Genomic DNA, 15,299 nt, shown 5'->3' with positions numbered 1-15,299 from the left:
GACGAGTTCCCATCCCTTAGCTGAATAACCACATTCCTCTGCTGGACAAACTGAGACTGGTAGAAAAAAAATGTGTGAACGTCAGGAATGAGGAAGTATCTGTTGCAACATGGAGGAAATTTTCCTCTGCTGGTGACGTCACAAGTAGGTTATACAAAGTTTTATTGTTTCTGTAATGTAGTGTAGTCATGTTTTCTTATTCACGAATAAGGGAAGGCAGGAATACATGTTTAGTCATCAGATTATTTTATTTAAGTTTCAAGTAATACAGCAGCAGTCAAGGCACTGAACCAACTGTGACAAAACATTACGAGATAAAACATAAAAAATAAGCAGAACGTGAAAGCACAAAAATAAAACAGAAGCTCATTCAGTGTAACTACTGTTGTTAATGCATCATCAAATGTAGGTTTATTGTTTTTTTTAAGGATACACACCTGAAAGTCCCTAAAGGTTTTGTAAGTCTTTCAACAGAATATTTTCACTGACTTTTTTCACGTGTTTTTGTAAAACTAAAAACAGTTTTTTTAAATCTTTTTTTTATCTATTTATTTATTTTAAATCAAGGCAACCAGTCTGGATAGTGAACAACACAAGGCATCATTCATCACAGCAGGTTTATGCAGTTGGGTATGAGGAAGATAAATTCTTCTTCTTACCTTTTCTTGACCTCCTGCTCTGTGTTTGTTTTTTAAGTCTATGTAGTGCAGATGCAGAAGTGTGCAAAAGGGAGGGGGGGGGGCGGGGGCTTTCATAGTGTGAAAACCATGAGAGGAAGTAAACTGAGGTTGTCCCGGTAAGTCGTCAGTCTTTTCGGGCACTTCAGACGCACTTGGCACATTTCCCACACACCTGGCTCAGTCCTGTACCTGACCCACTGCTGCTCTCTCAAGGCGGCCTTTGTGCATCGCTGCATTTCTCAACATGCTACATTCTTTGGCACACCGGGGCCTCGTGTTGCCCTAAGTGTACGTAACCATCCTGAATGAGGACATCAGGATTTAACCTGAATCCCTCTCACGTGAAGTTCAGTGCACTTGAGAGAAAAGGGGCAAATGTTTGTTCTCTAACACATCACCTCATTTACTCACAAACATAAAATCATCTGGTTTCTGGGCACCCTGCAGAACCAGCATCATGCCTCACTAGTCCCACGATGCATTTCTACATTAGAGAGCTTGAGTTTTTTGTAATTCCATAGAAAGCCGCTCTCAGGCTGCTTCCATTATGTCGTCAACAATAGCGGTCTCTCGCTCACCCAGCTGACTGCTGTTGGGGTAATGAGAGTTTTGGGAGTCCAGGAGCTCCAGCGGCTCCTCTGGTGCTAGCACCATGGTGGCAGCAGTGGAGTACGAGGTCGGCGGCCTCCCTTGCCTCCCCCTTCCTCCCCCAGTCCCTTTACGACAGCAGACGCAGTGAAGGCAGTCATGGACGTTGTACTTGAAGAGGCGTCTGCAGGGGTGGCAGAACTGGTAGAAGAGCAGCATGAAGAGCACGGCCAGGCTGTAGCAGACCAGCAGCTGGACACACAGCAGCGGGGCGCACACGTATTCATAGAAGTCCGACTTGAAAAAGTACCAGAGTGTGATGAGGAGGAAGTTCTCAACAAAGCGTCCGCAGTAGTAGATGGCCAGGTGGTCCCAGCGCTGTTTCCTCTCGATGAGCTCCCGATGGGAGAGGTCTAGCTGCACCGCCGACCAGCAGAAAACGTTGATGCAGGCGTAGAGCAGTGTGAACATACACAGCACCACCGTGGTGCCCAGCTTAGAGAAGTTTTTCTCCACGTTCTCAGTCAGCGAGCCTTTCTTGGCCCAGAACTCAGCCCAGGGGAGGAAGAAGAAAAAGAGCAGGTTAGCCATGCCGACGAGGATCACCCAGTGTGTGAGCGCTGTGCTGAAGAGAACCAGAGCGGTGATCCGGGTGGCGATCTCCAAACCTCTCCACATGATCATGCACAGGTAGGCTAAAGGACGCAGCCGTACCTTGTAGTCATCGTATCTGATCTGGATGGCCAGAACGCTGCAGACCAGAGCGCCATATATGATGGAGATCAGGGTGATGACCATCAAAGCCACTGTGAAAACAGACACAGGTCACCTGTTAACCTTCATTATATTAAAAGCAGCACATCACTGCACTTTAAATAATGTCTAAAGTTTGTAAATTTGTAACTTCTCCTGAACAGTGGCCATAAGTTACAGGTTAGAGCAGGTGAGCACTAAAACAGAGGAACAGTCCCACAGGAAGTCAGTGACCTGAGGTCTGATCTCCTATATACAATATCCATGTAAAGTTTACTAACATAAGACACCAGTAAGACTGTAGCAGCAAAACTGAATTGAGCAAATGTGTTTTAATGCTTATCAATTATTTTTTATTTCTAAGAGGAAACGTGTTATTTTCTCTTTCAAAAGTTACACACACTCACTTTAAGGAGCTTGAGTTAGAAAACTCCTTTTAAAGTAAAAATTTTTTTTCTCATAATTCAGTTCAAGACAATGAAATGTAAAAACTTAGTAAGGAAAAGTAATTATGAAAAAATATCTTCATGCATCTAGACAGTATAAGCTCCTCCTGGCTATCCTATGCTGCATCCATCGACTTTTCCTAGTGTTTCAGTTTGACATGACAGCTCTCTTCCACAGATCTCAATCTCAGTTTTATCTGATATCTTCAAAAACAAAATACAACTCGACAGACACTGCCTTCTTGATACTTGTGAAGAGAAATACTGAAAAGAAAAGAGTTATTATGAGTTTTATGAAGTTATAATCTTACACTTACTTAACTGCATTTACATACACTATAAAACTGGCTGTGACATTTAATTTTATTTGTACAGTGTTCACTCAAAATGATGAGTCACTGTCTTTAAGAGCTGCTAACCTCACAGAATTTAATCTTTTAATTAATTTTGTATTTTACCCATGCCAAGAATATAAACACAGTGAAGTGGTGATTTTTTAAGATACAAATATAATGGAACAGCAGCATTAACCTATCGATCATTCTTACATCTCACAGGGAGGAAATATTTCTCCTGGATGGTGGCGTAGAGCTGGAGCGTCAGCTGAGGCGTGGAGCCCAGAAAAGCCTGAATGACTGCGGTGCGTTTGAAGGCGTTCCTGTGAGTGGCCAGGTTGCGCTCCGACTGGCCAATCTCCAACTCCATGGGGGTCTTCTGTCCCTTCTTCAGACTGATCTTCCTGGAGATGGTGACATACGGCTCCTCCTTTTTACCCGCCTTGAAATAGACCACCAGAGCATCGAAACACCTGAGGAGGTGAGAGCAGAGTGAGGCGAGAGTGGAGGAATATTTTCACACCAACAGAGGGCAGTGCAATGTTATGTTAAAGTTACAGGACACCACACTGGGACATTAGGGTCTTGTTTTGAACATCAACATATAATCATAAATCAAAGTGAATATGCAAAAACATTATAGTCGACAGAGCAAACAAAGTAGAATAAAGCAAAGTATCAGGTGTAGAATATCAGCAGTTTGTTGTTGGAGCTTGTTTTCAGTCTAGGAATTTAAAATGACGTTTTGGATTATTTTTCTTAGACACAACATTAATCTAAGAAAGCTTTTCTCATGTGAGGAATCCAACATAAACAGACTTGTCTTTGTAATTACAACTACACAAACACAAGCACAGTAATGAGGCTCCACCAGAGGGCAGTCAGAAGAAAGAAATCACGGTTTCCTATGACCTGAATGGATGAAGTGAAAATCTCTGGGTGTGGTTCTTTTTAACGTTTGCAAGGTAAATGCTCTCTGTGTTCAGTCGCAGGGGGGAAAACCCACACTATTCACACAGGATGGAAACATGTTTTTCCAGTTTCACAGTTGAAAAAAGGTTCTGTTCAAGAACCACAAAGAGGAAAGTGTTTCAATCTTATACAAATATTGGGGATTTATGGCAAATTGAATTGTTTCTACAGTTAAAACTCAACAGTAATGGAGGATAGTTATTCAAATAATTTCAGAACCAAATAATCAAAATATTACCAACCAAATCAAGCTGCAACAAGGAAACTGACTAAACTGGAAGTGCAAGGTTTGCACCTGCCAACAACAAAATGTCAGCCATTATAATCCCTGAATAATGCGTGACCTGAAACTCAAAGCGCTGCACATCTGCACACAAACCCAGCCCTCTGAGGATTCCCCCTGCTGCACTAAATCTCACATCACTGTGCTGGAATGTTATCTTTTCTCTCCAAAACCTCCAACTTTGGACATTTAACATAGACGCTCTGGAATCCCAAATGAATGTACTTTGTAACTGCAGGGTTCAAGTATGTGCTATGCCTGACCCTGCAGAGTCAGCAGTCAGGCAGTTTCACACACTGTTGCTTCAGCTGCTACTTACTGTAGTTCTGACTCACAGGGCCGTGCTTCCACACTGGTCCCTGAACTGTGTTTGGCTCAAATATTTAGAGGGTGGCAATGGAAATCTTGTCATTATTTGCAAACAGGCTCTTATCTCTACACAAACACGCACACACACATACACACATACACACACACACACACACACACACACACACACACACACACACACACACACACACACTTACAGTGTATTCATTCCCAGACTGATAGTCACAGGCACATGAGGGCAGCACAAAGGTTTACAATGGAGTAACAGAAGTCAAAAATTTACTGAGATCTTTCCCTGGAAATCTGGCAGCACAATGGGCTGAGGACGAAGTATGAGGGTGCTGAACTGGAGCCAGTATGCACTTAGGATTCTGTAAAGCAACTGAGAGGCAGACTGAATTTCACTTAGGGGAGAAAAAGAAAACAGCAAGACTGGTGAATGCATTAGCCAAGAGAATCAATATGCTCACTTCCATGAAGGGAAACACGAGGGGCTGCTGCTCTGTATTTGCAGTCTATACTTGTTATCTGTTTCCTCAGTGTGATGTTACAACAGTACGGTGACACAAACGTGACCCAAGAAGAACTTGTCTTTAACTCCTGTCACAACTCAAATGCTGATATTCCCCCGATTTAAAGGCAGCAGGGCATTCAGGAAATTCTTTCGACAGCTCTTTAGCAAGATCATCCTGTTTTGGTCTCTTGGGATTACCACATGAGGCTCATCACGCTCTCCAACACGGCCTCATCAGACTGCGGAGAGTTAAGAAAACAGAAAACAAGAACCTCTGCGTGCCAAGACCGGTCCAAGCTGACAGAGTAATTATATAGTTTCTGTCCCTGCTTTGGGAGCAGGATCTTGTACTTAAAGAGACAAGTCAAGACAAGGTCCACCCTGCACCAGATAACCCTGCCACCCCCCACCCCCTTTCATGTTTCCACATTGACTGCCTTTCACATTTTCTTTTGGTAGACTCCAACTGAAAACACAACACACAACTAAAACAAAAGCTCTTAAAAAATTTTCTTTTTTAAATATGAGTAAAAGTTTCCCTTTTGATCGCAGACATAGGATGTTTGGCTGTGGAGCGACAGGATCAGCAATTACACCATCCCTAAGTCACACAGGAAAACTCCCATCTGAGCCGAGAGGGAGCAGAGGTGATTTGTTTACAGCAGCGCTGCACAGAATAAGATGAGCTGGAAACAAACCAGAGCAACAGAACAGAACAAAATTAACTGTAGTCTCCTAACAATCTACTTGGCTGCATTAAAAGCATGCATCAGACACATTACAGCTCAGTGTGACAGATGATGACTGCACAAAGATGACGCGGCAAATATTATGGCATAGGCTCATTATATTAAAAGCTGTTTCATTGTCATGGCTGCTTTAAATCACTGGCCTGAGCAAAGCTTTGTTAGGTGGAGGGAGACGTGTGCAGGATCATAAACCAGTGTGCGGGGCTGACAGATGCAGCTGCTTTTGGTTTTAGGTGCTCACATTTTTCAGCAGGTCAATCCTTGGTTGGCATTTTGTATTTTTTTTTTTTTTTCGCTTGCTGCATCCAGGCTCCTTTAACAAACTGAAGCAAACCTGTGGACTTCAAAGCTATTCAACTCATACTTCATCAGACTTCTCTCGACTTAAAAATGCTCTGAAGGGTAAGAAAGCTCCAGAGATCTGAAGAGTAGATCTGAGATGGCTGCGGTACAGAAACAGGAAGCACATGTTCTGGGCAGAGTGTAAAAAATATCACTGATACATTAACTGAAGCAATATAAAAATATACTTCGGAAATAGGCCATTTTAGCATACTTGTGTTTGATTAGATTAGATTCTTTTTCTTCCATTTGTCAGCATTGGGAAAAAAAATCAAAGCTGGATTTAGTTTGTCGTCACTTCTACTATGTGTCTGCACTCCTCAGTGTGCTGCACTCCTCATTAGATTTATTCATCTGATGTACGTAGTCTCCCAACAGCTTCCTCGCTGCTCCAGTTTAGTTTGCCTTTTATTTCATGCTACTGGATACTGGATATTAAGGATTACACCGAACAGAATGAAAGTTTTTCAAAATTAATCAAAATATAGAATTACTTATCAGAGGCTTTTATTTTAAAGAATGAACATTGGGGCAGGAGATTGAGCATGAATGCGATTATTCATCATCAGATCAGTAGAAAAGTTGCTCTAAAATGTTACAGGAGTAAGTCGCTTGATAATAATTACACTTAAACTTTCAAATGCCAAATTAAGAGCAAAACAGTTCTTCACTGACTGCGAAAAATAAGACGTTTAATAAATGACTTCTTCCTGGTTACAGCAAAATGTAAAAGGCACTTTTAAGAGCAACTTAATCACATAGAGAAGGAATAATCAATAAGAGATATGGATTGACCCAACATCTGTCATATGTGCATACCTAAAAAAAAACCCTCATAATCTATTCAGTGATTATTCTGTAAGAACATACAAAATTAAGAGCCAAGGGATAAATAGTCTTTAATCTTAAGTTTGTCAGTAGAATAAAAGTGAAGGACTTTTACTTTTATCTTTAACTAGAGTCCAAATTTTTACTTTTCGCAGTTTGATGGACACAGCCTCTGATGTCTTCATCTTCTGACCTCGCCTCCACTGCAAGTTCCTCTCATCCAAACTGTGCTAAGCTATAGACCACACACTGACATGGAAAACTATATACAAACTGAAAGGATGATTTTGCTTTCAGGCAACACTAGACCTCAGAGCTGCAGGGGCTCTACCTGACTCCTTTGTTTGGCTCTATCTCTAATAGTAATAATATAGCCTAATAAATAATTATATAGCCCACCTGTGGCTTAACCCCGATACCATGACCTTGGTCCAGTTATAGTGGGAACTTCGAATCTGTGGAGTGGTCCAGCTCACAAGTTAACAGTCTACATGCGTTGTTTTGGCGCTTTTGCTTTGAGTCAAAACAACACATGTAGCGTGTTAACTAAGCATCAGGCAAACAGAAGAAGAGATTCTAAAACAGCGCTGGAGATGGACAGGACATACACTCCATAAACCTGCTTCAAACATCATAAGCTAATCTCTCAAGTGGAGCTGCCACGGGAAAAGAGAGTGAGTCCAACCATGAAAAACATGGTGCCGAGACGTGAATGTGGATGACACGAGGGAGGGCCACACCTGGGGACAGCTGGAGAGGTCGGCTCAGAACCAGGATACTTGGAGAACATTTGTTGAAGGCCTATGTCCCAGGAGGGATGCAGTGGTTTAATAGTAATAGTAGTAGTTGTTTCAGTTCTACTGACAGTTATCACTGCAGGTAAAGCAGGAATGACACACATGAGCCTTGAGTTGTGAGAAGACAATGACTTTTATCTGTTTTGATTCACTGCTCATAAAGATGAAGATAAGATCATTTCCTGTCCTTTGAAAGGAATCACAAAGGGGGCCTGTGCTTCCTCTGTAGCTCTCATAGATCATTATTTATGTCTTTTTATCTATATCTTTATTTCTATTTCTGACAGCAGTTTTTTAAATATATTCAACTGTTATATTTTAAGCTGAGCCACAAATCGTTTGAGCCTTTTAGCAATACTTTGTCCTGCAAGAAACCTGCACCTGAAGCCAAGGCTGAGTTTCTTTCCTTGTAAAACAACACACCCTTCAGGTAACTCTGCCACTGTGACTGTAAATTCAGAGCAGCACCTCAGGGCGGGCTGTTGACAAATCAAAGTTCAGAGAGAAAGTATCAAGTGTAGATTTGAATTTCAGAGGTCTGAAGCAGGAGTCTACGCCTATGGCTTCCTACATGAGTCACGCTTCACCAAACAGGTCTATCAGCTGAGAGCAACCTACGCTGAGGAGCAAGCTGGCAGTATTCAAACAAACACCTCCCTGAAATAGACCATGCAGACTTGTCTTTTTGAGACCTACACTAATTTTCTACTTTTTCTTAAATTTTCTGATTTGCATTCCCAGGAATAAATCCAGCTTTGTTATTTCTATAAGCCTTTCCAGAAACACCTACAACCTCTTTTGACCTCACTCCTCCTGTTCCAGCCGCGCCTCACTGGTCTGCAGCACTAAGGCCTTTGGGTGCCATTATCCTCAGATGAGGTCATAACAACGGAGTGGCGTACATGCCATAATTGTGAAGGATGTGTTACTAGGGTGGATGCCAGCTCTGCAGTGTCATTTGACAGACTGGTTTTAGAGTCTAGACTGCAGGGGGATTCAACTGTGATCCAGAGGATGTGACCACATCTTCGAGGAGACTTCAAATTAAAAGCAGGAATATTACAGGAATAGCTGTCTCTTTTGAAATCTAGATCTATTATACACTTCTGATGATGTGGGGGTTTGTTACAATCAATCATCCATCCTCTTCTACACAGTGAAAAGGCTTTCCACATGGAGTGTGATTCGGTTAATAACTGGCCAATCTGAAACTCTCATTCAGTGCTAAAATCATCATGAAAAAATAGAGAAAAAACATCCATCACAATTTTGTTGGGCTGAAGCTGATGCTTTCAAATGTCTTGATTTGTCAGATCAAATGTCAAAAACCTCCAAATGTTCATTTTAGAGAGTGGAATCAGGTAAAATTTGGCTTTTTCTTTTCTTTTTCTTTCTTTTTTTTTTTAAAAAAAAAATAATGACAAACTACTGTAGCACCATGTTAGCTCTCAAGGTCAGTGTAGTGCTTTTAAACACTCAGAGATTTTCAGTCTGTATCCCAGTAACTGTGCTGCACTGTAAACAGAAAATGAAAGTTGCGTGAGGGATAGAATAAGAATGAATCAATAAGATGCAAGACTACAGATAAGGATTTGATTATCAACCAATCTGTCAATCCCATTCTCAGTTAATTGCTTTGCCTCAAATAAAACAGAAAATAGTGAAAATTCTCATTATATTTTTCCACGGCTCAAAGTGATATCCTAAAATCCTAAACCAAACCCAAAGATATTCAGTTTACTATCATGTAAGACCCACAGAAGCATCAAATACAACACCTGAGAAGCTGGAACCACTGAAGGTTTGGAATTTTTGCTTGAAAAATGACTACAGTTATCAAAATGGTTTCCAGCTCATAGGTGAATCATCTAAATGGTGACGCTCTGCTCTAATCCATATATTGCAGCATCACGTTAGATCTCAGAGATCACTGTAGTGCTTTTATGCATGCAACACAGACTGCCAATTTGTTCAAGCAGATGCCAATTCCCATTAACTTCTCTGCACTGTAAATGTGAAAGTGGAGCCTGCATGTCCAATAAGAATAATGAGAATGAGATACAGTACATGAATAGTAAATATCTATAGGGACAAATGTCAAAAATTCAAATCAGTCCGTTTGGAGAGATATGATTCTTCTGTGCTTTTAAATAAACTGGTAACTGTGTTTTTGCATGGTTTTAGGACATTTACTACAAATGAACAGTTTTGGAAAGTAAATACATTTAAAGTACTATACTTAACTAAGTTTTGAGGTATTTGGACTTGAGTATTTCAGTTTTTTTTATATTTCTACTTATACTCCACTACAATTCAGAGGCAAACAGTGTGCTTTTTACCTCACTACATTTATGCATCCATCATCCATACATCCATCCATCCATTAGATACCACTTATTCTTTAAGGGGTGTCGGGTGGGCCGGAGCCAATCCCAGCTGACACTGGGCAAGCGTACACCCTGGAAAGGTAGCCTGACTATTACAGGGCTAACATATAGAGAGACTTCACTACATTTATCTATCTACGGGCAATTTAGACTCGCCATTTAACCTAACAGACTCAGTGAGAACATGCAAACTTCGAAACTGAGAACCTTTTTGTTATGACGTGGTAACCACTGAAGCACCTCCAGCAGTGCATAGGGCCTACAGTACTCAAAGCTGCAACATTAAAAGGGATGTGCACATTAATGCATCAATAACTGTACTCTAATTGTGTGATATACAGCAGTCTGAAAACGTTATAGGCACTTGTTTAGATCCTTATCCATCACACAGCACCATCAGAGTGGTGTTGTAATGGTCCCAAATTCATTGTGCAGCATAACCACACCCCCCCCACACACACACACACACACACACACACACAGCCAGAGTTATGAAGAACTATTTTCAGAGACAAGAAGAACAAGGGGCCCTGATCTCAACATCATTGATTCAGTCTGAGTAGTGTGGTATTACTACTTTTACTCAAGCAAGAGATCTGACAACTTCTTCCACCTCTGCTGCAAATCAAAGCCACAAACTGCTGGTAAATACATTAAAATATCTAAGGAGAATCTGGAAAATCACCATCAGTAATGCAAAGTGCCACTGTAGTAAATGGTCATTTGACATGCAAACCATGACCATGCCTTTGTGTTGCACCACCTGACCCCCACCTACCTGATGACGGGGCCGAGCAGCAGCAGGTGCAGGAAGAGGACCAGAGGCCGGTCCCGACCCAGGTCTCTGTGAATGAACGTGAGCGCTAGCTGAATGAGCACAGCTGGCAGCAGCATGAAGACGATGGTGAAGGCCATCCAGATGACATCGTCGGTTTTGTGGTACATGCTGCTGAGCACGGCGGCGGTGACAAACTCAGCGCAGTAGAGCACGGTGGCCAGGACGACGCTGAAGGGAGCAGGGGCCCGGCTGTGATTGACCACCAGCATGACCCCGTTCTCCGCCACCGAGGAGTACTCCTGCGGGTCTATGTCCGAGATCTCCCGCTCCTGCTCTTCCATAACCACTTCACACATGATATTATTAAGTTTGACTTGAAAGCTGAACTGCTGCGTGAAACAGTTCCGACGTTGCTACAGGAGGTTGACGTGAGCTTGTCTCGCCGTACTGCGTCTCCAAAACATCACTTTTAGTAATTACTCCCTTTGATGCGCCGTCTCTCCCAACTTTCCACCAAGTTGATCATTGCTGGTTTACCATTGTATTCTACTTCACTACTCGGCCACGCCACTGCTCCACTACAGGCAGCCTCTCACGCCCACGGGCTCTCTTTTATTGTCTGGTATATCGTCGTCGTACGTGGCGATACGAGCCTGTGTGGCCCGTTTAAATCCAGTGGAAACTACCGTTACTGTCCGCCCGCGCGCAGCGATCCCGGCTCTGTTGTTGCACTGTCAGTGTTGTAGAAAACGGGAAAGTTCAGCCCTGTCACTCCAGTCAGTTCATAACAAAAACTCAGCACAGGCGTGACTCGGAAGTTACGTGTTGCCAGAAGTTTGAGTACGACTGTTGCTCCGTGTGAGAAACACACCGAGGGTTCATCCAGCGGTAGAGTCTGACCGCGAGCCGTCTCCCTGTCGGCATTCTGTTGCTGCTGCTCGCAGCTCGTGCGGTCGATCCGTTGATGCGCTGTCAGTGACACAGCTGCGTCAAGTCAGCCAGAAACACACAGCGACACCGGAAATGAGGGCGGGTGCTGTAAAAGTAAAAGGTTTTTTGAGCTTTTGTTAATTTTGAAAGAAGTTGGCTATCTGTGAAATAAATCAACACGTAATTTTAATCAAATAAAACAAGTTAAGTTAAGCAGATAGCAATAGCACTGGATGCAGAAAAGTAAGAAAATTGTTGGCGGGAAGAACAGATTTTGGGCCGGTAGCTATTCTGGAAATAAATACTCATAGAAGGCTATAAATATAACACATACTGTGGAAAAGGTTGGGGTACTAAAAGTAAAGTGATGATGCTTTCAAAATGTTTTCTAATAAAATGTATTGATGTATTAACTTCATACAAAGTGCATATAAACAGAAAGAAATGAGGGCCCAGTGGAGGCTACACAATTAATTGCAGGACCTGTTGTTCTTCTGGTTGTATTAGTAAAGTGTAGGCCAGGTTATTTTCAGCAGCCCTACATGTGGAATCTTTCAGGTCACTGTGACTTTGCTCACTGCTACTACTACTACTACTACTAGCCTACTACTACTACAACAACAACAACAACTACTACTACTACTACTATACTACTACTACTACTACTACTACTACTACTACTACTGCAAGAAGAGGAGTCAAAGTTGAAAAATCTCAGAGGCCTCTCTTCTGAGTCCATCTTAAATAAACACAATAGTCAGTCAGAAAAAGACAGACTTATTGTGAATTGAGGGGAACATCACCACCATCCTCTCTGGACAACTTTTGCCCAATTCACTACTACTGATGTAGTGAGAAATTAGAGAATATACAGTGAGGAAATACACTGTTGTTCAAATACATACTGTATTTGTCCTATTCAAATTGAAGTGCTGTGGAGGGCGAGCATAAGGAGATCAGTTTCTCTGCACTTCCATTTTTAGTTTCCAGCAGCAGGGTGGACTTGGCCTTGTTGTAGTGACCTGCAGGCCTGGGAGTGAAGCCGTTGCATGAACAGGTGCAGGCAACACACACATACACACACTAAATCAGCTATTGAAACGTCACTCATTCTTCTCATTCACTTTTTACACTGACATTTCCTCATTATAATACTATTTGTAAAGGGTGCGTGCTCATTAGAACACATTAACATTTTGTGATCCAGGTGAAAAGAACCAGTTCAATGTTTGTTCAGCTACTTATGCAAACAAGGATTGTCTGTTTGCAAGGCGCATGAGAAGGAGACAATCTGCAGTGGCTTATCAAACATTTCCACTTCAAAACTGTTCTCTGTTTTGCTTAGGTTGATGTCAACATGAACTGTCACCTTAAATAACCCCTGTCCTATTTTTACCAGAAAAGAAAAATCCATTTCTGAAAGAGATTTAACTTCCACTATGGTAGATGTATGTACAAAACAACAAAGGGAGTTTTCCACTACATGGTACAGTTTCAACACAGCTCATCCCAAAACATCCTGACCTCTCGCTGTCTAATCAGATCTCATCTAAGTCAGTGACACGAGCTTGGCATTGTGAAAGGGGTCGACACAACCTACGAAGACTTGTCATTACTAATGCATGTGTTTGGTGAGGCAGTGGCGTGGGTCAGTGACTTCAGTCTGCAGAGGCTGTCTGCTCTGTGGAGACATGGGGAGGCTGGAGACAGAAACCTTATTACAGCGCATCAGGCATGCCCTGTACATTGTGTTACCAGCCAGTGGGGTCAGTGAAAGGGTGCAGTGGCTGTCAACAAGACTGAAATAAATTTTTGTCCTCAATTTGTTTTGAACTAGGGTTAGTATTTTGGGAAAAATGCTTTTGCTCTCGTGCAAAGAATTAGATAAGATACCACTGTAATGTCTGTATGAGGAATATGAAGCTAAAGCTGGCTAGCTTAGCATAAGGACTGAGAGCACAGGGAAACAGCTAGGCTGGCGCTGTCTAAGGATCAAACAAACAATAATATCTTAATAAGTGAACTGTAAAGATGCTCGAAGGTAGATTTTTGTTACTGTTAGTTTAGACAGAGTCAGTCTAACGGTTTCCCCCGTGTTTCCAGTCTTTATGCTAAGCTAACTGGCTACAGCTTCACATTTAGCATGGTATCAATCTTCTCATGGAACTAACGGTTACTGTCATTACCTATTAATCATTCAGTCTTCAAAATATCAAAAAATAGTGAAAAATGTGTCCATCCCAGTTCTCATAATGATGTGTTCAAATGTCTTGTTTGTTTTGCCCAACAGTAAAACCCAAAGAAATTCAGTATAATATGATATAAAATGGAGAAAAGCAGGAAATCTTCATATTTAAGGTTCTGAAAAGAGAAATACTTTTTTTTCCATTTTTGCATAAGAAAATACTTTAACTATTAATTAATTATTTTTCTCTTGATGAACTAATCAGTTTAATGGATTGCTGTAGCTCTACTCGTGTATCTCTTGGCAAGAAAGTAAACAAGCCGATTTCTCAAATGAAGCAAACTATTCATTTAAAGAGTGTTCAAAGCAAAGAGAGGATGAATCGATTATTTCTTCTAATCTAACTCTAAAGCAGTCTAAACTGAAAATGAGATTGCAAAACCAGCAGTCAGGGGTTTGCTGAAACATGTTTGCAATGTGGAGAACAGGAGGAGATGGGGGTGTGGTCCTCAGCTGCTGCTGTTTTTGCTCATGTGTGGGGGTGTTTTGTATCTGTGTGTCGGTGTCAGCTGACACAGGGCTGTGGTCAGAGTCTGGGATGAGTCTACTCAGCAGATGAGGACAGAGCCTGATTGGATGTTGGTTTAATGACATAATGAGATAAGGCCTGCACACAAACCACTGCTCCAGCTCTCTGACTGCTGTCACTAGACATTTATTTTTCTTAGGTATAATTGCATTACAGATGTAGACGCTCTGCTCCTCAGTCCAGTCTCTGTTTTTTACAGATTCTCCTACGTAAACATTCCTGCATGGAATTAAAATTAATTTGGATAGATGCGTATAGAGGCAAAACAAACATAAATAACATCAGAATAGACTATGAATAAACTCAAATTTATATGAAGCGGAAATTCATCCCAGCCTATCAAGGACTAGAACATAGAGGCATTATATTATTTACAGAGACTGTATGATGTACAGCAGCCTCTGGCAGTGAAAACAGATCCTGTGAATACAAGGCCATCTAGTGGCTAATGCTACAGTACATGTGTTGTAGTGAATTATTGTATTAATAACATTACATAATACAGCCTGTTGATCCTCTATAAGTGGTAGAGTAAAATATCCCTCTGATATACCTCTGGTCCTTTATCCTGTTTTCCATCTTCTCAGTTCCTCATAAGTCATTTTGCATGGCCTTATTACTGTGTATTTTTAGATATTTATTAAGGTATCAATTCCTGGCTCCATATCTAATGTTTAAGCCCATAGTTTTGTTAGTGTTCTTTATCCTTTCGTCTTTCATCTATTTCGTGTGTGCTGAGGTGAAGAGCTGCTGCATATCATCGCTCTTACTGGGTTAAATGAAACTGAGTTGAATCTGAATCTTAATTGAAAA

At 41.6% G+C, this 15,299-nt stretch overlaps 1 protein-coding gene across 1 annotated transcript; it reads right to left on the bottom strand.

Annotated features, from left to right (window-relative positions):
• Positions 1–229: 229 nt before the first annotated feature.
• xkrx (XK related X-linked) lies at positions 230–11,759 on the bottom strand. Its single transcript, XM_023402891.2, has 3 exons — positions 10,783–11,759; positions 3,016–3,275; positions 230–2,074 (listed from the first exon to the last, which is right to left on the bottom strand). Exons 1-3 carry the CDS (start codon positions 11,136–11,138, stop codon positions 1,212–1,214), a joined length of 1,479 nt encoding a protein of 492 aa, XP_023258659.1. The 5' UTR covers positions 11,139–11,759; the 3' UTR covers positions 230–1,211.
• Between the last annotated feature and the right edge of the window lie 3,540 nt (positions 11,760–15,299).

The sequence above is a fragment of the Seriola lalandi genome, unplaced genomic scaffold, assembly GCF_002814215.2.
Source record: "Seriola lalandi dorsalis isolate HSWRI2012SDOR001 ecotype SW California unplaced genomic scaffold, Sedor1 jcf7180002054041, whole genome shotgun sequence".
NCBI lineage: Eukaryota > Metazoa > Chordata > Actinopteri > Carangiformes > Carangidae > Seriola > Seriola lalandi.
This window is presented reverse-complemented; position numbering and strand designations above follow the sequence as displayed.

What these genes read in the sequence shown, in the direction of transcription:
- xkrx (XM_023402891.2), bottom strand. Translation starts at nt 11,138, where the DNA reads ATGTGTGAAGTGGTTATGGAAGAGCAGGAGCGGGAGATCTCGGACATA. An exon ending in CTGCTCGGCCCCGTCATCAG is followed by an intron (nt 3,276 to 10,782) that starts GTAGGTGGGGGT and finishes TCACCTCCTCAG; the next exon opens with GTGTTTCGATGCTCTGGTGG. An exon ending in ATATTTCCTCCCTGTGAGAT is followed by an intron (nt 2,075 to 3,015) that starts GTAAGAATGATC and finishes CTGTTTTCACAG; the next exon opens with TGGCTTTGATGGTCATCACC.